The sequence below is a fragment of the Calonectris borealis genome, chromosome 2 (genome assembly GCF_964195595.1).
Source record: "Calonectris borealis chromosome 2, bCalBor7.hap1.2, whole genome shotgun sequence".
Classification (NCBI taxonomy): domain Eukaryota; kingdom Metazoa; phylum Chordata; class Aves; order Procellariiformes; family Procellariidae; genus Calonectris; species Calonectris borealis.
In genome coordinates this window covers 166,888,925-166,913,495 of record NC_134313.1, presented here as the reverse complement: position 1 = coordinate 166,913,495, position 24,571 = coordinate 166,888,925, and the positions used below count along the sequence as shown (strand labels likewise).

Genomic DNA, 24,571 nt, shown 5'->3' with positions numbered 1-24,571 from the left:
AGAAATTTTCTAACCTGTAGGTACTGGAATAACACCAGAACATGAATGTATTGGATTTTATTGTGAACTTTGAATTTTTTTGCTTCTAAAGAGACAATATAAAAAGGCAATAGAAGAGGACTTTTTAGTCATTGTGTTGCAGTTTAACAAGATATTTGGCTTCTTATTTGCATGTCTACTGCATCAAAACAAGGAACAAAGCTTGAACAAGCTGGATAGACTCCATTTCCCACTGCGTAAGGATGGAATACCAGTTTCCAGAGCTGGTCATCTATGGTGTCACTGAAGGGTATTACTGGTGTCCACTCCCTAGACACATTATGCTATATGATTCATCAGTGAAAATGCACAAGTAGTGAACCAAGAATAGGTGATTTTTGTGTTTGCTGTGTGCAAAGTATATCAATGAGAGGGCTATTTTGATCAGCTTGTCCTGCAAAAGAAGGCCGATGGGCAGAACTACTGCAGAAGCGGATCCTCCTCCAATTTGCCCAATATAAACTGCAATCATTACATTTGGTGGGTCTTTTGGTTTGTTTATTGTTTGGGTTTTTTTCCCTGATCAGGCTTTTATATGTGATTACTCCAGATCCTGAGGCCATCTTTAGCACACAGATGTGGTCATTTTTACTCCAGAACTAGACGGCACAGTCCATCTTGTCCTCCTCCACACTGGCATAAGTCCGTATCTCTTACCGTGCCACCTCCGGCCAATTTCCGTTTGTACCTCAAAAGGAAAGGAGAATGCTATTTTGTGGTCAAATACTGCTTGGGAGTAGACCGGTGGGAAAGAGTAAGGACAGAAATGGTGGCTAGAGAAGGATAAAATTTAGACATCTCAGTCCAAGTTAGGTCCTCTGGGCTCCCTTTCTAGCTGATAGACAAAAGTAGGATCCTCCGGAGAATGTTTCATCTAGCCTGTCTCAGCATGCTCATCCCTCTGCATTGATGAAAATGTCCAGTGTGGCTATCTCAGAGTTGGCCTCCCATGTTGAAAAGAGTAAATGACTCCCATTCTTCCTTTCAAGAAGTAAGGACATGCTTTATGTGAGTCTGCCCAGTCCTGTGTTCCTATTTAATGACTATGGGCCCAACAATCAACATTTATCATTAGAGCTGTCACACAGTTAAATAAATGAAAAAAGTCCCACTTTCATTTTTAACTTTCCTGATTTCTATTTCTACCTGGTGATCCCCAGTCCACCTTCCTTTACTGAACTGAAAAGTCTGTCAGCACTAAGTAACTTTCTCCCATCAAAGTAGTTATACTTTGATAGCTTTATGCATAGTCAAGTTACCTCAATCTTCTTCTGAGAAATAAAAGAGCTTGAGGTCTCTAACTCTAGCACTGTAAAACATTTTCTTCACCACTAGCATATTTTATCAGCTTTTTTTTTTATCTTCTCCCATTTTTTTTTTTAAATATCCCTTTGAAGATTATTCCAGTAATGGTCTCACCAACATTGCCTACACAATTAAACACATTCTCTCCACACTGTTTACTTTTCCTCAGTTGTTAAGGGATGTTGTCTTGTTTCCATCTGTTTCTAGAAAAGTAAAATCTGCAGCAAATTTCTTAATCAACACTCACCAATTTGTGGCTGAGAAATAATACTACTTTGCTATTTAAGACCATGAGGTGAAGGCCACCAGCAATCAGGAGACATTTGCTTTCTGTTGTTGACAGCCATGTATACCATGCATTGGCATGTTCACAGAAACATACAGTGGGTCCATACCAGCCACTAAAACCTGCTTTCACATCTGATTCTCATTAGAAATGTGCCTTCCCAGATGTTTAAAAGGAAGGAAATTTCCAAATTGAAGTGTTGCATGTTGTATGTCTGGGATGTCAAGCTGGATGTAAAGCTATGGTCTACTATCAAAAGACATTAGAATTATTAATAGACTAGTGAACAGGAGTGTTAACTGAGCACAAGCATCATTAGAGCAGTCAGCAATTCATAGCCGTAAACTCAAATGAAAGGCTAAGAAATGTCAACATATTTGAAGACACTTGTTTTAATATTTCAGAAATTTCTGACAAAATTGTCAAGTAAGTGTGGACCATGGCATATGCAGACACTTACACACTGTTTGCAAGCTTAATCAGCCCTAGACTTTAAACTTGGAAAATGGAGATTTAGTCAATACAGCCCAGGGAATCTACAGTGCATCAGCTGTCTCTCACACAGACAACTGTACTTGGTCATTTCAATATCTCTCGAAGTTTTACTGACCGTGGTGATTAGGGACAGGATTCACCTCCTAAACACACCTTTGACACCCGAGGGGATGCCCTGTGGGGTAGGATACATGAATCAGGAGGCTCTCCCTTTTTAGGAGCTGCAGGTAGAAACCAGTAGACTCTTAGTGTAGTTTGAAAACAAATCCCAGTCATACTCTTGCCATCTTAGCTACCCTGAAGTCAGAAAAGAGGGTGAACTGTTATGTTGCCTATATAATTCATTTAAGATGCATCCTTATCACAACATCTAGACTATACAAAGGGACCTGGCTACTAAGCTAAGTGGAATGATTCCTGTCCCATCGAGAGTAAAATTCTGACTTACATATTCTAAATGGAAAAAGAGATTTATCCACATGAAGAAATACTGGGAAGCTTCGCGAGTATACTAAAAATACTAGAAAATAAAATTTTGGTACAGGAAAAATCAGCATAAATTTAAATTCTTTCCAATTTAATCACAGACTTTTAGTAACTGGGGATCTCTTTGCATCACTTCAGCAGCTTGTACTTTCAGGTCCAGACCTAGCATGGGTTTCCCAAGCCCTGCTATAGTACAAAAATGTGCAGAAAGAATAAAAAACGCTTGATGGAATAGCAAAGTAGTAAAAGTTCATTTCTCCACTAGATGGCTTCATTCCCATGAAGATAATTGAAATGAAATTCAACTTCATTGATTCCCATGTTAACAGACAATCCTAAGAAACTAAAAGATTTGATTATCTGCTTGTATGAAACTGATTATTAACTTTATATATCTGCCAGTGAAAGCAATATGGTAAAGAGTATCGGTCCCTTACCTCTTGGTTCAGGAAACAGTAGAGAACTGCTACAATAAATCCCTGGGAAAAGAAAAGTAAAAAAATGTTGAATGTTAGCACAGTTTGAAAAAGCCACTTGCACTATCTGACTTCATGATGGTACTGTGTATGTGAATTAATGAGTATCATTGTAAGTTGAAGTATTGCTATAAATTAGAAAATTCCTTATGTATCTCCTTATGTATGATCCTTATGATCAGCCAGATAATCAACCAGTTAGTGGCATTTCACCAAAGTAAGTTCAGTAAGGCGATATGAATTCACAAGAACAGATGATATGGCAACCGAAGTTCTCCCACATTATGCTCACAAAAGTATGGTCCATTCTACAGCCAAACACACTGTCAGCTAATTCTTTACACAGTGTAAATCAGTAAGGAAACATAGACTTTGTAAGGAGATCCATGCATGGAGCTTATACAGCTTTCCAGTCAACTTCTGTGTCTTTGCATTATATCAGATGAGATCAAATTCTGGCTTATTGAATACTTTTGTTAAGATTCTGAACTGAGATAAACCCAGGAAAATCCTAGGAGGTCAATGGACCTATGTGATCAGATACCAGCTAAACACCTCACCCTTTTATTCAGTTTACTTATTCCTTACATTGTTAATTAACTCAATGAAGGCCAGCTCTAAGTACAGAGGGTCAGGATTAAGGTGTGCAGGGTATATTGGACAGGACTGACACAAATGGACTAAACCAGCACAACTGCTGGATTTTCAGTGTTGTTCACTGACAAATGATGCCATGCAACCATTCAGAGGGAGATACGCTCCCTTGTAAAGCTTGGTAGGACTGCCCATAGCTGCTTCTTGTAGACTCTGAGGTGCAGCACAGGGAAACGGAGGAAAGCAAAGAGCAGCTCGGTGCTGCCTTGCTCATAACTGAGGTAGCAAAGCCACCTGGAGGGTACGTCAGAGCAGCGCCAGTAGCTGTTCTAGTTGGCACCACGCTCCTCAAGCTGTCCATATCCTTTGTGTCAATTCAGAGCAGTTGGGGGCATCCAAAGTACATCAAACATTTTGCTTACCCAGGAGGGAAAAGCATGTAGCATTCCACAGGGCAGCAGTCTGTATGGGGCTGATACGTGCATTAGTTACTATTCTGTGTTTATCTGCTTGCTTATCAATTTATTCTTTGCTAAAGAATTTGAAAGGGGGCTAGACTTACAGCTTTGATCGCCCCTGGATAATTTAACTTCAGCCCAAATCAAGCTTGATTGTGCCAGTGAAGTCAGGGAAGGTATGCAGATTACCACTGGTAGCAAAGAGGTTTTCCTTGACTTTGACCCACTATCCAACTTACACATGCGTCTGAAAGACTTGGCCTTGTATTTGCAATATTTACAAATATACAGTCTAGCCTACAGCCCGATAGGATGTAGGTCACATCTTCAGATACCGTATCTCAGCAAAGAACTGTTAACTCCATGAGGAGACACTAGCTTCCAGGGATTTTTTGTGCAATACTAGTTGTCATGTGGACATTAGATTAAATTACAAAATCTACTAAGAAGGAGCTGAAGCCTCTGCGGAGATTTTACCTGAAAAGATCCAATGCAGAGCTCTAAGTAAAGCCGAACCCCTAGGCTGGTATATTCCGGAAGAAAGTTGAAGACAATATAATGGGTTCCAAATAACGGAATTAGAAGCAGAGTTGACCTTGAGAGGCGTCTAGCATAGGACATGAGAAGAAGTAAGCTAATATTATTTTCCTGAGTAAAGACTAATGCATGCAGTATGCCACAGTAATGAACAGAAGTTAAAAAGAGGATCTAAATATCTACATGTGAAGTTCATATCTCTTGGGACTTCAGTGCTGGGCAGAAACCATAACGAGAAACTAGCTGGAAATAGATTTCTGAGGCTTATTGCCGTATTGGCAATACCATGTTCATGGTTTTTCTTATGGTATTTTGACATTCTGTCTTTCTGAATGAGCTTGCAGTTCAGGAAAACTCAAAGGACTAGAATATATTTTGCCCCATCGACGCCATTGAAAATTTGACATGTATTTGTACGTAAATAGAGAGGAAGCAATATGCAGGCTCCCTTTTATAGTTCATGTACAGGAAAAGGCATCTATGGAGAGTAATTTATCCTATCCTAAATCTAATCCTACCCTAAATCTAATGTGGATTCAATTAATGGTTTCCTAGTCTCTCCATTGATTGTAATTGGAAGGTAGACATCTGAATTGGTCTGAATACATCATATTTAGATGGTCATTATTAGGTGAGACAAGTCTCGTCCTTTGACTAGTTTCCTTGGGAACAGGATAAAGTTGGGAATTTCTAAAATTTAATACCAGTCAAACTGAGCCTGTCTATGACACTGGACATGTGCTTCTCATTTTAGAAAAGATGACACAACTTTTTATGATTAAAATAATTGATTTTTTTTTTTATTATTCCATACACTACCTGTACTGAGAAGAGTTATTGAAGTTGATTTGTCTAGGGTCTAGTTTTTTCAGCAAAATTCTGATGATGTTGATAAATAGGACAAAATTGACCTGTTCACAATATTTTTGGGGGGAAAAAAGAAAAGGTTACTTTTGCATGTAAAACTTTGCAATGAAAATCTGTTTTTTTACTTCAGTTATTATGTAATTTGTGCAGCTTCAATGAGACCAGTGTAAGATTATTAATGTCATTCTTGTTGGCAGCATTCAAGCATCTCAACAGGTTGCATTCCTTCTTAAAGAAATAGCTGAAGATGAAAACTCGAGAATTTGACTTTGTTAAGTAAAATATTTTTGTTAATAGCTTGTGTGATTCTTTTTATTTTTTTGTAGATCATATAATTTTGATTCTCTCTTGAGATGGTTGTTGCATTAAATTCTGGCTAATATCTTTAGATATTATTAGTAGAATTCATCTGACTAAATATAGGTAACTACAATGACATGTCTGCATCTGAACTGATCACCCTGTTCTCCCTTGCAGTCAATAGAGCCTCAGGTGAAGTTGGGGACAAGTCATCTCCTCCAAATGTAGACGTCTATTATAAGTCAGATGAATCACATACCAAAAGTACATATTTCTCTTTGTTGACTCTGAAGAGAACTGAGGACCATTAGATCAGCTCCAAAGCTAGCTAGGGTCAATCCTAACTTGCAAATCAAATTTTCTACAATTACAATTTGGCACAGCTTTTCCAAAGTCTGTGAAGCTGGTCAGTTTTCCACAATCAGAGAGTTTCTCCCTATGCATTTTTGTGTGTCCATACACACCAGCTCTTCTTTAGGTGAGGCTGAATGCTTAAATTTGCCTAAGAATGTCCGCATTTTACCAGAAAGTCCAATCTCATTTTACCCATCAGTGATGCCTTAAGTACATTCCAGCAGAAAAATCATCACTGCAAACCCCTGAATATCTTGACTTCAAATGTGGATGTCAGATGAGCACTAGTAGGGGGAAAAATAATGGAGGTAGAAGGAAAAGTAATATTTTATTGAAACATTGCAAACTATGACCAGAATCAACTTGAGATTTTTCATCCACATTGTTTGCCTATATATGACTTATTTGTATGCATCTGTCCTCCAATTAAATTAAGCTTTTAATAGATGGCCTTAAGGTCATCCATTGGCTGCTTTCTCAAACATGCTTGGGTTTAATGACATGTGGGAGTTATCGTACACGATAATCATTTAAAGCCCATCAGTTTATTCAATAAACGTCAGGCTCAAGAGCTATTATCATTGTTATCACCTATGAACAGAAACCTATTGCCCTTGAAAGTTTGTACTAAAATTTATGGATGATTCTGGACTCTTAGGCTAAAACTTGTGTTTTCAAATATTGTAAGGGTGGCTTAACCTCTCACCTGCCATTAATTTCAACCAAACTTCCAATTTTATGAAATCTTTCCTTTCTTTGAAGGATGTTTGCTTGGGAGGAGGGAGGCAGTTCTCTGTCTCTTTTTAGTTTGCGGTAGAAATTCTACCATTCCTCTTCCTTATTTCAAACAACATTTCAGCAAACAGTAACCAGATTTTAATTTAAAAGTCTTTTTTCTTCTAATTAATGTTGGCAAACTTAGAAGTACTTACCCCAACAGAAATTATAATAGGTCCTTTGATTAGCCACCAGTATGGAGAGCCTTGATTAATATCCCAGCATCTGAGAAAATAACAGTAACTTTAGAAAAGATGTGTATGTAACCACTTCAATTAAGACACCACCTAGCAGTGTCAGTGAAAATCTGGAGAGAGAGATTTTTGTGGAAGTGCAGGTACAGCACAAGTTACAGATTATCCTGCTCTTTTCAAAAAGAAATAATGATCTCGATGTGTTAAGTGACAGCCATGGATGCAACAACTCTGACAAAAGGCTTAAACAGATGATGCCATGACTGATACAAAGATATAGCTTTTTTCTTCAAAGACACTTATTTAAGGCATGAAACATTTTGTCTGCGTAAAATAGTGAGCACACCAGGCTTCAGAAATATCAAAAGGTATTTTGTATCAGAAATTCCTAAAATTTTGCTTCCTTACTTTGTTTATTTGATTAGAATCTCTTTTTGTCTTGCAGCACAAATAAATATTTCAAGTTCCTGGGAAGGATCCCCTGCGCAATTAGAGTATCATTGCCATAATATACTCTAATGGAGATTGTAATCCCCATTCACTATATCCATAGCAGAATGGAAATGCAGAACTCCACCATAGGCACTAATCTAACTGGTGATGTAGAGAAAGGTGGGTAATATACTGATATTATTTTCCCAGACAATTGAAATTACATAAGCCTTCATCACTATCATTATTTTAAAAGTATAACCCAGGAATATAGAATAATGTAGGAAACAATTACTTACGCTGTGTCTTCAAAGTAGAATTTTGCTAATATCCATATAAGGGTGAAAAGCGTTGGAAAACCTGTTAGACAGTTAAACAAAAACTGTGGTTGTCTAATTTCATCAATTAATCCAAATCTTGTCCACTGAAACTCTGCTGTGATGATACAGATCACTCATTTTCAGAACTGGAATTACCCTTTGTGGCCTGTTCATGTAACAGGAATTACTTTAGACTCGTGGTAGAAACCTAAAAAGAAATCTCCTAATACCCATGATGGAATGAAACAAGTTAAGGCATTGACTGTTTGGTGATCATGCATCATTGCGAAGAGATAAAGGGACACACTTTGCACATCATACAGTTCTGCCACAGAGAACTGAATTTGCAACCTCTTACTAGCATGAACACAATTCACACTTGTGATCTCACCTGCAGTGAGAAGTTAGCACCTGCATACAGATAGCACATTAAAACCCAGTTTTCTGTAGTAAGCGTGCTTTTAGCATGACAAAATATCGGGGAATAGAATTTACCAAATCTTAAAATAATAATAATACTACCACTTTACAAACACAGAATGTGATGCAGCCTACCTCACACCTTCCTAAAAAGGCACTTGAAGTCTCCCTAAAACACAAAAAATTATTCAGTCTGCCTAGTTGTCAAGCCTACCTTAACCTTTGGTGGCAACGTGCATGGATTGCCTTCCTGAACTGACCAGAAATTCCCCTGGGCAAGTGCATTCACCCGCCATATATCCTCAGGAGGGAGTTCTCTGTTTTTTCCTTTACACAGCAGCTTTATGTGGGAAACCACTTAATTTCTGATTTCGCCACAAAGGTCGGAACAATTAGATTTATTGCAAACTACAAGAAAAAGGAGTGGGGATGTTGCTGTCTCGTGCCTGCACTGTTATTTAGCGAATAGAGCTCTGTTAGTCACAAAATTGCCCAATGCAAAAGATGGGCTGTAGCAATATCAGGACTACAAAAATGCCTGCTATGTCTCCAGATGGACCCATTCTCAGAAGACGACTATGTAACTATATTCTTGCATGAACTGAAGCAAGGTACACCTTACTTACATGACTGGGATAGCTCCTTAGAGGAATCTGTGTTTTCAATGGGGAAAAGAAGGTTAAGTGGACTGGATGTCTCTCTGTGGGTTCCCAAATGTACTTAATTTTCCTTTTCTTTTATAGGGACTTTAATGCCATATTTCAAAAACTTGATTGCTCCTCACTAGTATGCATATAAAAATAAAATCAAACCAATGCCCAAGTTGGGCACTTCAATTAGGCAAACTAGATTCCACATCCCGTATTTTTAATGGGATGGATAAAGCCTTTTGTAACATCTTGCTTTTTATTAATTTCATATGAAAGCCTTACTTACCCCAGCCAAAGAGAACAAGCCACCAAAAATATCTTCGTCCATGAGAAAGAGATGAGAGTAGTAGACAGTTTAGGTAAAGAGCCTCTACTAGCAGCCACATGAAGTTTGTCATCATGAAGTAGTGACAGAAAACAACTGAGATCTTGCATTCAGTCTAGGGAACAGGAAAGTCATAGTTTTGGCATTACTTGTGCATACATGTGTTTGATTTGCAGAAGCAAATTCTGGCTAAGATCTACAAAGAAGATCTCACAATTACATGCATGTTTAAAGGGAAAGCTTCAAATGTAATATGGCTTTCTGAATAGTAAGGCTTTAACCATCATAATAGCTTGGAATCTCCACTGTATTTCGGTATATATCTCCATGCTAGAAATATAGCTTGGTCTCCCAAGCATGTGATTTCTCCCACAAATGCACTGCCTTCACTGTAGCTTATACAAGTAGAGTCAAATGCTCCATAGCCCTTAGACAAAAGTATGTTCAAGGACCCATCATATTTCACTGTCCTACTTAGGCTCAGGTTTAAATTTTTGTGTGGCCATGAGCAATGCAAAGAATCATCCCATAAACCTCTGTTTGAAAACCATTGCCATGCTGCCAATATTTGTGGCTGGACCAAAGCTAAGTTGATTGCCTAGTACCTTGCATATCTTGTGGTTTACAATTCAGAGCTTCCAGTCAGAATATGAAATCCAACATTTCCAGAAGAAACATCTTTTAAAAGTTGTGTTATGAGGCACTCGGAGGTCTTCAATTTTAGGCTTCAGATTATAGAAACGTAACAGTGGTAATGATACAACTTTTTTCTGTGGCAAAGTCTGTATCTGATTTAAAGTACTACAGGACTACAAACTGATGCATTCAGAATGTAGAAGTTCTGAGGTGCACACTTAAGAAGGTAAAATGTACTGAATAAAAGAATTATATAATTTTCACTACCAGGTTAGAAGAAAAAAAAATTAAGTAGTAAAAAAAGAGCAATGAGAAGTGAAACCATATATAGATGGTATGCAAAAACATCAAGTAGCACAGCATCCTGCTTTTCAAATGCTTACTGTAGAGAAACTGCAATGATCAATGTCTTCCTCTTGGAAAAGGACAGCATCCTTAACGAAAATGGCAATAGCTTTTAAGATAAAAGTAAAAAAGAGCTGTACATGGATATAATTTCTGGGACAACGAAGCCTCCTGAAAAAAAAAAAAGTCCTTCTGAGGTAATTAACTGACTTGTACTGGCAGTAATTCAAATATGCAATAAGTCTTGTTTCATCTCAGGTATTTCCAGGCACACATAGAAAGAACACTTTCATCCACTCAGCTGTCTCTGCGGGCAGGCAGAGGTAGACACCTTCCTCATGTAAAGCATTTCACCCCCAGTCTACATCTTAATCTCCTTCCTTGTTAGGTGGTACTCTGGTGATGTTTCTGGTCTGTCAAATTCCAGGAATCTCAGTTTTAATTTGTGTTCAGTATACCTGAGCCAGGCTTTTGGTCGGCATTATTTTTGGGCCAAGAGAAAACTGCATTTGAGGAATGATCTTTACTGATATAATTCTGACTGTGGCTAAACCACTCCCAAGAACAAGTACGCAGAGATCTCCTGGACCAACTAGACAGTTTTCTCAATGAACAGGGTAACGATTACTTAGCAAGATTTTCTATACAGCAAAATTCTGTGAGTGAGTTAAATTGTGTTAAATCCCTGTGCAGACAGCCTTATCCAGAATTAAAGAATTCTTGTTTAATTTACCAAAGTTACTCTTATAAATTAATGGAATGCAGATAATTGCTTTAAAACAATTTGGCACATCTACTTTAAATTCTCATGTTCAGTTAATTCAGATTAATTTTTTTGACTGTTATTAAATGCACACTTTTGGAGGAGTTATACAGCTTCAACTTTATGTTTTGATTTGGAGCTGAACGTTAGCTAATTAGAACAGAGCCCCATTAAAAGCTGAATTCCATCCAGATCCAGTAATCTCAGGGTCACCTAATCTTAAAGCTCACTTAAAGTGTGCAGAATTTTATTAGTGAACTCAAATGCCAACCGCATTGTTAACTATAACTTTTTCTTCCCTGTTGCTAAGCCTCTTTATGTCCATTGTTTCTTTCTTTTCCCTTATTTGGGCTGGTTTGTTTTCCTGAGGTCAGAGTGGATGTCAATAAACATATCTGTTGACTTCCAGACATGAGCTAGGAACCAACAGAGGTCAAGAAACTTTCCCCAGAGAAACCTGATTCTCACAGCATGATAATAAAACTCTTTTTTGTCCTGCACAAATACAAAAAATAAACAAAGTTTAATAAAATAAATCCTACATAGCAGCAAACATCAAATCTACATTAAATGAGAAAACAAACAATCAGTTTTACTCTAGATACTCTAAATTATACCTGAAAATGCCTAATAGCTGGGTAGTTCAGTAGGAAATAAATCTTGCCAAACATAGCCAAATTCAGAGCCTAACTTTCAAAACGTGTCTTTAGTTGTAAATGTTCCAATAGTAATATATACAGTGCCACAGGAACATTGATTCAGAATTGAGTCCTTTGTGTATATTCTTCTTATTAATATAAAATTCACTGAAGCCATAAAAGGCAAGCACACATAGTTTATAAAAAATATCTTCATTCCAGCTAAAGCAAGGAAATTTATCTATTGGTTCTTTAGGATCAAAGTCAGTTGCTGACTTTTACTAACAGATAGTCAGGGTTTATTTCCCAGTTCTGATTCTTCTTATGTCTGACTCGCTCTGATCACTTTTCATTTCTAGCCTCAATTTAATTTTATTAAACCAATATGGCTGGAAATTTTTATTTTTATTCTTCTGAATTTCTATCTATATTTCTTTGTTATGTCAAATGTTATCTCATACAGTCTAAGACACTAAGAACTATTCAAAGAATTGAGGTGAAAGGATAACTTTACATACCTGAATGCAATAAGAACTGTCACGGCAATAATGAGAGAAGTGAGAGATACACTGTATCCTACAGTGTAGATGATCTTTATAGTAGAAAAGTAGGATTGCTATAAAAGAAGAGAATTATTTGTCACATAACTTGCAGCCAAATGACAGCTGTTTTACTGATTCTGGCAGTTTTGCTTTGTTTGGTGCTTCCAATCTGTTCACATCCCTGACTGCCTTTTTTTTCCTTCTTTTAATCCCACAGCAAAATTCAACTGAAATCACTCATTTCTTTTGTGAAGACCCATTCCGTAGCTATGTCGATACAGCCCAGTTTGATAAACAAACAGGTATTGATCAGGATGGTTTCCAGCTCATTCATAAACCCATAAAAAAATAAGCCCGTTTTCCACAAAGGCATCGTAAAAACTCTTATGCATTTTCATAAGCACTGCATTTTATACCATGTTTTCTCCACAGCAATAGTAGGACAATCCTGCTGGCAGCTGGCTGTATGATGAGTACAGAATTCTGTCAGCCTTTCTTTATGTTTCTCCACTTTCCTTCGTTCTGCTTCCTTACTTACAATTTTGCCATCTTTTCCATTTTTGTTGTCTTGGTTTTTTTCCCTGGGTTGGTTTTTTCCTCTTTCTTCTTGCTTCCAAACTCAATTATTACTCAGTCAGAATGTCAATCAAAATCCATTTCAATTTAAATGGCACTTTTATCAGCTGTGATCTCTGAGTGAGGATAAGCTGACTTCAACTAACACACATGGAAGCAGAAAATAGAATGAATAAGCTCTAGGCTGCAAATCTTTCCCTTCAATCTAACATGGTCTGTCTCTTGGGACCCATTTCAATGTTTTTATATCCTAAAATCTACACAGCTATGCAATGCATTGCTACAGTTCACTGTGGGGAAGGGCAGACGCTTGCTTTGAGCCTTAAGTATCACTTAAGGCATTATAAGGCTGACATTGGGTAGCATTTATTTCATTTATTTTAGGTGCTTAAAAATTAGCTGCCTAAGTATGAGCAGCTGAGCCTATAGTAAAATGAGCAGGGTGAGAGCATGGCCACAGGACTGTACTGTTAACTGTTAACACAATCCTGTTTCTTCTTATTCTGTTTCTTTTCTAGTTAATGAAGAGAAACAAGCACCCCCAGAAGTCAATTCAATTCATTGTAAAATGAGACTTTATCACTTTCTGTCAGCAAGAAAAAGTATCTACCTCTCCACCTGCCTTAACAAGTGCAGGTCGTTAGGTCTGGTTTAGTAAAGCGAAACCTTTGCTGCTGAGGACCCAAATCCATGTTGTGTGCATTTCTGATTAGCTGTAATCTAATCCCATGGGCTGAATTTTTATTATTGGTCAGAGCACACTAGGTGCACCCTGCATTTGTTTTCCAGGTTACTTTCATCCATAGGAAGCCAGATCATCCTTTCTGAGAGCACCCCTCAGTGTAAATGCAGTTAAGTGGGGTTAGCCAAAAGATTTGAAAAGCTCCCACCTGATCCTGACCAAAACACTAATCTAGATTGGCCGTGTAGTGATTAGCTTAGACTTACACAATAATTTTTTGAGACTGTTGAGGTTAAATGATGTGGAAACCATACATGGTGGCCTTTTCTGTCTGGTGGATGAACTGGGATTACCCATGTACCTGACTATGCACAATTCCAGCCAGAGCCCAGAGAAGTCCCTCAGAGCTACAAAGCTAGCCAGTAAGTCTGGAAGGCACCACTCCATAAGAAACATACCAAAGCTGTGCTAGGCTGCCCTTCGTTGGCAACCTCCGCTTACAAATCAGAGATGAAAAACACAGAAAATAATCAAATCCTTAAGTGGAGAAACCTACAGCTGAGGAGTTTACTTGAGGTAAAATGTAGGTTACTACTAAAAAAATCCATAGATTCATTTAAGACTGTTTTTACACCAGAAATGTAAGGAACCAATAAAAGAAGGAATGAAAGAGAAGAATTGCATTTCAGTGTGTTTATTTATGGAGAGCAGCAGGTACTGTGGCTTAGAGGCTGTTTGAGTTAAGGAAGTTTGAGTTAAACAGAGTGATAGTAGTGAGTACAAGAAGTAATGGGAAGACAAGAGAAATCTCCCCATGATGATATAAACAAAATTCTCTCCAGCAAGTTGAATGGACTTCATCAACTACAGTATAAATGTTATTTCTATTCTCTCTATAGTGTAAAAAAAAAAAGGGATAGTGTTCACCTGACTTGTACAAATAAAGACAAAAGTGTAGTGTTTAACCTGTAGAGAGGAAGGGTAGAGATCTAGCGTTAGACTAGACAACTAACTTTAATCACTTAAAGTGATTCTTTTCTTTGGAAGAGGAGTTGCAGGAAGCTAAACACATCTGTAGAATACGTTTTTATCCTTATTAGAGGTGAAGCACTATATTTTCTCTGTACATATAACCTCCAAATATCACCAATTGTGCAAATGTAGCTGAAGAAATATGTCAAATTCTGATCTGCATTACAGAGATGTAGATTTTGAAACTTTTTTTCCTTCCTTGTTGAATTAGATATTTTATGCTAGACAGGATGAGAAACCAGAAAGCCCTCTTGTCCTTAGAAATTGCCGAGTTTGGAATAGTGGTGTTATAACAGCACATTTGCTGTACTGGTGCTGTGATGTCACAAAATCATCTTGCTGACTGATATTATTGAAATGTCTTAATTTATATTTTATGAACATTTTGTGATATATCTCTAGCTGTTATATCTGCAAGCAAGTTCAACAGAACTGCATGACTCTATAGAATTTGCAGCTGGCTTTATTTTTATTACACTCTTATACCTGAATAATAAAACATCCTCAGTAATTCTCCAAAATAAGTGACTAGAGGAAAATTTGAATTGCATTCCATACTTGGTAAGAAATTTCAGCTTCAGCCGAGTTTCCCTCCCCAGTGGTCTGCAGGAATAGAAAGGAATCCTATAACGTCAGCACACCACTCACATATATTTATTTAATTAAACTTACTTCTTCAAGCGAAATCTCATCTTCTACTGGACAAGCAATATGGTAGGGAGGGAATGGGTCAGACCAGCCTTTCTTTGTGCAGTTCCTTTTTACTATCCCAGCTGAAACAGAAGCACTTATTTTATTCTGATGAAGAGCCACATAATACAGAAAATAAAAACCAGGAGAAGATCCCTTGCTGGTACGAAAGTTATACCAGGAGGAGAGGATCATCTCCATTAGCATCTGACAGAGTCGATAGGACATTTTGCATGTGTACATTCAGGTAGTCAGATACAAAACTTTTCACTTTACCTGGAGACAAACAATGGGAAGAAGTGAGAGAACCGAGGTGACAAAGGTAAAGGTGGGAAGGAGTAAGGAAGAAATCATATCGGGGACAAGGAAGTCCATTGAAGAAGATTGGGAAGCACTGCTCCATTACATTTCTGCCTCGTTCAGCGCTCACCCCTCTAATGTATCTCTTCTCGCTCCCACCTTCCTTGGGGCTTATTCTTTCTTTGCAGATCAGAGGCTGGAATAAGCGGTTTGTTCTATGAGGATAGCACATTTCCATAAAAAGATTTATGAGTCAGATGAGGGGTAAGTAAAAGAATCCCAGGGCAGGAAATGAATCTGCACAGATGAAAGGGATTTCCCTTATCCCTCATTTATAACTAGCACGTGTTGGGTGAGGCAGAGGTTGGGCTTTGCAGTTTCTTTTTCTTGTGGAACTGTGGAATCTAGGTCTTTCCTGGAAGATCGTTTCCTCCTTATGGGCTTGCAGTTTGTTCTTAGCCATATTTACCCAGAGAGTAAGCAGTCACAAAGATCATGCATTGGTTTGCATGGTCTTGCATTCGACCCAACACATGCTACTTCAATGACAAAATTCTGCTTTGTATCTCCTACCTTGATCTTAAAGAACAATCACAGTATTCGTTCCTCTGCCTTTCATTTCATCCCACACTAATCAGAGCATAAGTCTCATAAAGCCCCATGCTTAAGTTGTGACCTAGACAACTCCCATACGAGCTCTGTAGAAAACTCACCCAACGAGCTGATCCCAATAGAAATCACTCTATTTCAGTGTTCTTTGCTCTGTGGCTCAGGACCTCATCACAGACTGTGGGATTATATTCAGTTATGGATAATGCTTAAAATATGAGAAGAACGGTCAAGTTCCCTCAGATCCTACTGAAATCTTTGGAGTAATGCTCTGATCCAGCTAGAGAGCAGGAACTTGCAATGTTCTGTCTTCACCCTCCATTTTTAGAAATGCTCTTGCCAGGCATGCAACACAATAGGAGTACAACCATGATAGCACATCACCTGGCTCCTTCATGAAGTGAAAGAGGATGTTTGGGCATAGTAAGGCAAGAGTGTCTCCAGCATCTGCCTCTGGCCAACACAGCAATTTGTCCCAAGTTCTCTTGCAACCTCAGACAGAAACCGAAATGAATTTTTAAGCATAATTATATTTAAGCCAAATAAAACAAAAAAAAAAAAAAAAAAAAAAACAAACGCTTTTTTAAACTTTGACCCTCCACCCCTTATATATCTTATAAAAATAGTTTAGCTTCAATTTTTATTCTATAGTGAATCTATGGATACCTGGTGGTGTCGCATTCCCACGCTCTTCTGAGTCCTCCAGACATTCAGCCTCCTTTTTCTTCAGCTCTGTCATGAAATCACATTCTGGATGGACATTCCCAGCAACCTAGAGGGAGAGGAGTTTCAGCTGGGTAGTAAGAAGGGTTTGGGTAGGATGTCATGAGCCATTAAGTCCAGACCCATTTCTGCAACTAACAAGGCTGTGTTAGGGACATAGAGCACTAGCTTAGGGTTTAGCAGTCAAAGGGTGCCACTGTCCTTGCACAAGTTGCAATGCTTTGGGCAGATGAACCCAGCTGAGCTCTGTCAAAGGCAGTTGAGCTGTTCTACTTTACATCAGAGCAAATCCTTAGGCAGTATAGCTGTCGGAGGATGATCGCTACAGCTCTGTACTGGAAAGTTTATAGGATTTCTCTGGCTATGTTCATAATGAAAGACCTCTTCGCTAGGGCCTGGGTTTGAGTGCAGGACTCATTTGCACCCTGACTTTAGCCCCTGCTAAATCTGGGCCCAGGGGGACAGAGTGCATTTGGATGGGCTCCTTTTTGTAATATTGAAGGACCCAGCACTGCAGGACATGCTGCAGGGCCCACCTGCTCCTCAGCATAGACATGCCCCTGCCAACCTCCAAAGAAACAACATCTTGAAACCACACACAATTACTGCAAAATTGTCTTCTGAATGAGCTCTTCACTCCAAAAGGAATTAATCTGTTCTCTCCCTTCTGCCATCTGCCTTTCTTTACACGGGGTGGGAGGCAAAAATCCTTTCTTTGGAAAAAAACTGCACCGAAGTACTTGTTGGTTTGGTATGCTGGTCTAAAGAAAAAAATTGACACCCAGTGTTTTAACAGCAGGAACCTTTTAGTTGCTTTAGTCCTTATTTAGACTTGTGCTTACATGGACACCACAAGAGAATTAGAAGGGATCCAGAGTATCTTGGCCACCAAAGGACACAGTCTGCAGCAGGCTGTTACACACCACGACTGCTGTGAGCGTACCCACTGTGCAGAGGTACACACGTCTATTTTTCATGAAGAAAACAATATGTGCCTTGCCCAACCATAGCCATTGTCCCCAGTCCCAGAAGGCCAGTTGTCATCAGAGACACTCTCATCTTAGTTCTACGCCCTGGCCACTGGTGCCAGTGTGCTCTGTATGTGTGAATATAGATATAAAGACACAGATACACAGAACAGAATATAAACTCAGGATGAGACTTAGCAGCATAGTGAACAGGTGGCTGGCATATGGCTCAGTTTTGTTCCACCCAGGGAAGATTAATATTCAGGGAATTTGGAAAATAAATAGCTGGCTTTCAGTTCATTCAGAGGGCAGATCATATGCGTTCCAATAAGCTGGTGTTTCCCCTCCATGGTAATGTCCATATCTCATGTTGGTCCGCAGAGCATTTAAACTGCATATTGGCTACAGCTTGAGGCTCTCAGACTGCTGGAGAATACTGGATTAATTGCACAGCCTTTGCTCTTCTGGGGTTTGGACCCTGGCAGTTGAAAATGGCATGTATCCACATGTATGCCCTTCAAGGAGATAGTCTGCTTCCCATTTACTGCACTTTTAGGAGGATGTGGTTTTCCTGCCAAACTGACAGACAGCAGTGCCATGGATCAGTTTAAGGCAGCAATGAAAAGGAGGGCCCTATACTCAAGGCTGAATGAAATCTGGTGTATGTGAGAGGAGGGTAACTATGAACGGATGGAGCAGAGGCCAGCCATTGCCTTAGCCCCAGGAGGTGGAGATCTGATGTGTAAGATGCCTTAGTGATGTCAGCCCCCACCAGTACAAACAGGTAGTTTAGGAAGCCTCTCAACTCCACTTCACTAAGGTATGCAATGGTAGGCAGGATGACAGAAAATCTGTCTTGAACATCTTTGCTCACTTGATATCTCTTCTCACGCCAACTTATATTCTTCCCCCCTTATACTCACCCTGGACAATGAAAGTCATCTATGCTGAAAAGCTTACTACTCATCACGTACAGCAGCTATTGGAAAAAGTAACTTTATTAGTCAGCAGAAAAAACAGTCAATCCATTTACTGAAAAACTATTTTACAACATTCACTTGGTTCAGTGAACTGTGCCCAGAAAAACCTCAGTAGGCAGGAAATGTACCCATTTGCACAGTTCTAAATTATTTCTCCTGGCAAAAAAGATGACTAGATTTTGCCTGTGAAAACTCTCTTTGCTCATTGAAATGTTCATGGCAAGAACAAAGCTTGTTCGGCTTATTCACCAGTTCAGGAAACTTTTTCTCCTTTTCTTTCTAAGTCTCCAGACTCATGAGAACACTTTACCACATGCATTTCAAATAAAAAGGTGAGCCTGATCAAGTGCCAGGTATTTAAATTATTACCTCTTCCTTCAAGAAAGCCTGACCTTAAGAGGTGCTCTCACAGTTTATATTCAAGTCAGCACTAACCACTGCTTGAATAAACAAGCAAGATCTGCTATGACAGAAAGTCAGGTAAAATAAACTAAAAAGATTTATACCACTCCTAAGCTGTGTTCTAGATATATTCATCCCCCTAGAGCATCTGACTACATCTAGCAGACCCTTATGCTTTCCTAACAGCTCTGAATACTATTCCCAAACAAGATGTAGAATCAGGTTCCAAACTACTCTGAAAATATCTATAGACTTACTTGTTTAATCTCATTTTCTACCTCCTTCCCTTCTGCCCACTTCTGCAAGCATCAAATAATGGGATAGAGGTATGAGCAGTTCTTTAAGACAACAATAAATGTCTGTGTACGTGATTCAGCTCCCTTTGGTGTCTACATCTACAGAGACATCATTATCTGATCTAGTCATCTCAGGTTCCTTTCATGAGGATAACAGAGAGCAGCGAGCATTTTTATGTATAGATCAGTTGAATTATTTCATACATTTGCTTTTGGATGGAATGAGCTATGGGTTAGACTGAATTCACTAGGATTCCCCTGACTGTTAAATCCATGGTTACTTTCTAAATTTGGGCTTCAGCACTGGGTTAGATGAATACCACTTACTACAGCTACTGAAATTATGCAGGCTTGTGCATAGATCATTACAGCAGAGCTATTTTCCTTGGTAGCTCAGGTGATAATAAGACTAGTGTTTCTGGTTTGTAGGATCTCTAAAGAAATGAAGCTCCATAAAATCTTTTAGTTTATCACTTTGGTAATTCACTTGTCTTAGGATCCTCCCTACAGAAACTCCCTCTGTAGCTCACAGATCACAGAATCACAGAATGGTTGAGTCTAGCAGGAACCTCTGGGGATCATCTAATGCAACTTCCCCTGCTCAACAGGGTCAAGTAGAGTAGGTTGCTCAGGGCTGCGTCCAGTCGGGTTTTGGATATCAACAAGGATGGGGACTCCACAACCTCTCTGGGCAGCTTCTTCCAGTGTTGGGCTACCCTCACAGTAAAAAGTTGTTTCTTTTGTTTAAATGGAATTTTCTGTATTTCAGTTTGTACCCATTGCCTCTTGTCTTTTCATTGCATACGACTGCCAGGGGACCATTCAGATTGCCTAGGAATTGAGCTGTCATCAGGAGAGATCCCTCTCTCAACGGAGTAGAAGGAAAGTCCTGGATAACTGCCATCTTACTTTAGGGTCTTCAAAAAAATGTTTAATATTATGATGGATGAATGTGGGCTTTTCCACCACAGGCAGTGTCTTATGTTGGGTAGATGAGGCAAAACAGGAATCCAAACTTGACTTGTTTCTTTTTCTGAATTCTGCTAATTAGTAAAGGAAACATGAAGCAGAGGTTCTAGCACTTTTCATGGTCATTTACATCCATGAAGGTGGACAGACGTAAAGTACCATTTCCCTGAGAGCCACTTAACATATAGCAGGTGAGATCTGCAGGCATGCCTGTTCCGTAGACCTTGCTGAGTAACTACAACCATTTCACAAAGTTGAGCAGAACATACCTGTCTCCTTTTAAAACTGTGTTGTTACCAGTTGAATTGCTCACATTTTTAAGAGTCTATTGGTTAAAATGTTCATGTGGAGTGCAGCAAACCTAGATTCAATTCCCTGCCAAACCTGAGAAGTTTCAAGTTTTTGTTTCCCTTTTTTCGAGGGCACCGGTATCCCAATAAAGCTTGTTTAGGGAGAAGGTTCGTAATCATGCAGCATGAAACCATTCTGCATCTGCACATGTAACTTTCAAGTAAAAAGTGTGATGTGCCTGATGAATATTGGTAACTGTTAGCAGAACTTCAAAGAAGAGGCAATGGAAGGAGAAAAGAGCAGATGGATGGCAATTTCAGAATGCATCTTCCCAAGTCCATGCCAATCTGAACATATAAATTTTGGATCAGTCTTTTAACTGATTCCATGATAACTAGTCTTTGGCATTACAAACACAGTAACGTGTGGGCCCTCATTTTCCAACAGCTTTGCATTCCCAGAACATCCAGAACAATTCACTAAGGCAGAGCAAATTGGATAGCAAACTCACTGGACACTAGATACCTTTAAAGGACTTCGACATGTGGAAGTCAGCTACACCTTCGAGCTGCTTCCACTACCATGAGACAAAATAAATTAATAAAGGCTTAACTCCAAACTGAGTTGCTGTTAGGGTTCTAAGGGGCCTTAGTGGCCCTGCTAAGCCTGCCCTGGGGCCTCTCCCTACTCTACCCATGGGTCCAGGACCCCTTTTCAGCTCAGTCTTTGCCCCAACAATGTTGTAGGATGGTGGTTGCAAGATCCACCAAAACCCTGCCCTGCACAGCCAATGATGGGCCCCGCTGATGTCTCAGCCTGGCCTCAGCCCATCCTTGTCCCCATGGCCCTGTGCGATGAACCTGGACTATGTCTGACCCTGTGTTCCCTCACCGGGGCTGATCCTGACACTGATCCTGACAGGCTGATATGCCCCCCAGTCTGCCCTGCCGCTTCACTGGAGATGGTGGAATGGGCTCTGTCTGGCAAGGTCCTGCCCTGCTGGTCAGGTTATCATTTATAGAATAAATATAGCTTAGAAACAGTATAAGTGCTTTTATTGTGGTCATATTTACACCCCATTTGGAGTTAAGGTAAGGAAACCAGTATTTCCCCAATATTCTTTTTAGAAAGGCAAAAGAACTGTGCAACAGGACCCAAAATAAAAAATATTTTTGAGAGGACCGTAGCTAATATTTCAGGTTGTCCTCCTGAATAACTTTATACAAAAATCTTCTTGAGGAAAACTAAACTACAAATGAAATAAACACTGTTATGTTCCAAATAGAATATGAATTTGCAGTTGCTATATCCATCAATTAATGTATTAAATGGAGCTGTGGGTTAGCACAACCACTGAAAATCAAACAAATCTTTACCCTTGTCAGAGGGCCCCTGCTGAAAGTCTTGTTAATGTGATAAAAATAAAAAAACACAACAACAAAAGAAAACCCTCTTCCAGATCGGGCTCTAAAGAGGGACATGAAATGCACACATAAGAAAGTAAACTTCTCTTTTTTTAATTATTCTTAGTGTTTTCATAACATCAGGCTGCTTGAATTATGCTTTTCCTCTGTTTTCTCTCATATACATCAGAACGGATCAATATTTGCATTCTTTTCACATTACAGTAGGCACCATACAGCCTACTGCTGTAGCTGTATGACAGCAAAAAAATCTCAGTTTATGGAAGCTGAGAGTCAGCCTCTTAAGCATTTAAAACCTCTCCAAAAGTTGAGTTCAGCTCTTCCAGGGAAAGCATACTATCATGTTATACCAACAATGAAAACAGATGGCTGTTTTTCTACCATTTTCTACTCAAATAAGAGTTGTTTACCTATCCTCTATTATAATAAAATATGCAACACACACTAGGAGGTTTTTACTATACACTTACACATAAACTTGTTTTTGATCAATGCATAATTGTATTATAACCAATCCAACTTTATAGAAGAAGGGTAAATGGGACAGGTTCTTACAGAGACCTTCAGTGATATTTTTAACTATTAGCAGTGGATCCTGATATTCTACTTATGAGCAATCATACTTATCTGCTCCCACTACAGGGAAGCGGAGTTTGTCACACAGGTAATACAAAGGAAACCATAGGTTCACATCGGTAAAAAGTCTCTTTACCTACAAAAACCAAGCTGCTGTGCCACCCCTCATGAAATGCTCCTTCAGAGAAGAGATTTCCAAGGAAGAGGAAAGGATATAGCAGAAGGATCACAAAAGGAAGATGCTGAAAATGTAATTCCTCTCAAAAGCAAAGAAAATATCTTTCCCCTACTTTTCACAGACGTTTCCCGATATCTGTGTGATCCTGAATGCTGATTTACTAACCATTGTCCAAAGCAAAATATCAGCAAGACCTCTAGGCTTTTAAATGCATTTGGATATTTCTAAGTCTGCCATAAACATCCCTGCTTGTTCGACTCATTTATTACCTGTAGCATCTCAGCTGCTCACATATTAAATAACATTAATGCTACCAATAAGGCAGATGAAATTGTAACTAATAAGACTGCATAATCTGAATTTTAAGAAAACTCTACCAAAACTCAGCTCCTCTAATGTAACAGCTCTCCTCCAGTTTCTTATTCTTTGTCACAGTCTTTTAAAGCCTACACACAAAAAAAGAGGGGTTCTGCCAATTATGTTGTTTCTCCTTAGTGAGTGTGCGGTAAGAAAGCAGTGAAATGCATTGATATATAGATCCTACAACATGTGTCCCTTCTGCCGCTGTTCACACTTTTCACAGCGTCTTGCCTTGTTTAACTGGAATCCAAAGCAAATAAAGAGAAAAGAGACTCATGCAAAAAGTAAAGCTGTATCTGACCATCTGCTCCAAGAAGAAAATGAACAATTATTGAAAAACAATGAAGTAAAAGCTTTTTTTCATGCAATTACTTACAAGCACTGCCAGACTCAGGGTGTACAGAGCACAGTGGTATAGAGCCCTAGAGTTCATGTTCCAAAGCAAGAGTCAGACTTCACTTTAGCCTTTCTTAGCATCTTTCACCTGCTTTCTGACTTCCCTGTCTCCTGTCAGTTGCTGATTTGAAGCATTTATCTTTTTGCACAGCAGTGACGTAACAATACAGTGAAGTGGGAAATAAATATTAACAACTCTCTAAGCTGTATTTAACCTGCTTCCCACCTTTTTGACTTTGCTGCATGCTCAAAGACTCGACTGGGTGAATTGAGTGACTGATCCCAAGATTATGGGAATCACGTACCTCCTGGCAAGACCCCTGTTTCTTTCTTTGTAACACAAAATGATTTTAGGAGGGATGCTAAATGTTGCTAATCCTGTATTAAAACAACATGGCTGGCATAAGAGAAACCCTCTCCTAACAGCTAATATTAATGTCAATTTATTCTAATAAAACACTTTTCATAGTGTGGCTTCAGTGTATCTGTGTGTGGGTGTGTTTGTATGGAGTATAATGACCATGGTACTATATTTTAAAATACAGGATCAAAAACTACTCACAAGCATGTGAACACAAATTCTGCTGAGTACCCGTTGGACATTGATTTGAAGGCAAAATTCACAAGGGATTCTTCTCATTTTGCTTCAGACTTCAGAAAGTTCAGTGTCTAAATCCGAACTAGTCAACTTCTCTTGTCAAAGTATAGAAATATGTACACTCAGCTCATTCATCTCATCCTAAGCTTTAAGACAGGCCAGATGAATCCCACTCCAGAAATACTCAGTTTCACTCAGAGCTAAATGTCTAATGTCTAAACGTTGTAGTCAGGTGTACTCCAGCCACGCTGTGTATATATGAAAGCTTGTCTATCAATTTAT

The 24,571-nt window shown here is 39.0% G+C and overlaps 1 protein-coding gene across 1 annotated transcript; it reads right to left on the bottom strand.

The window, feature by feature from the left end:
- Positions 1–544: 544 nt before the first annotated feature.
- On the bottom strand, positions 545–23,728 carry GHRHR (growth hormone releasing hormone receptor). Its single transcript, XM_075140816.1, has 13 exons — positions 23,672–23,728; positions 16,795–16,900; positions 16,513–16,620; positions 15,202–15,302; positions 12,216–12,313; positions 10,335–10,467; positions 9,277–9,430; positions 7,900–7,960; positions 7,130–7,199; positions 5,496–5,587; positions 4,617–4,746; positions 3,049–3,090; positions 545–727 (listed from the first exon to the last, which is right to left on the bottom strand). The coding sequence occupies exons 1-13, from the start codon at positions 23,726–23,728 to the stop codon at positions 605–607; spliced, it is 1,275 nt and encodes a 424-aa protein (XP_074996917.1). The 3' UTR covers positions 545–604.
- Between the last annotated feature and the right edge of the window lie 843 nt (positions 23,729–24,571).

Excerpts from the sequence above, each read along its gene's own strand:
- GHRHR (XM_075140816.1), bottom strand. The coding sequence starts at position 23,728 with ATGAACTCTAGGGCTCTATACCACTGTGCTCTGTACACCCTGAGTCTG. Across the intron at positions 7,961-9,276 it reads GCTTGTTCTCTTTGGCTGGG|GTTTTCCAACGCTTTTCACC; the intron begins GTAAGTAAGGCT and ends ACTGTCTAACAG. Across the intron at positions 3,091-4,616 it reads TCTGCATTGGATCTTTTCAG|GGATTTATTGTAGCAGTTCT; the intron begins GTAAAATCTCCG and ends TTCTTTTCCCAG.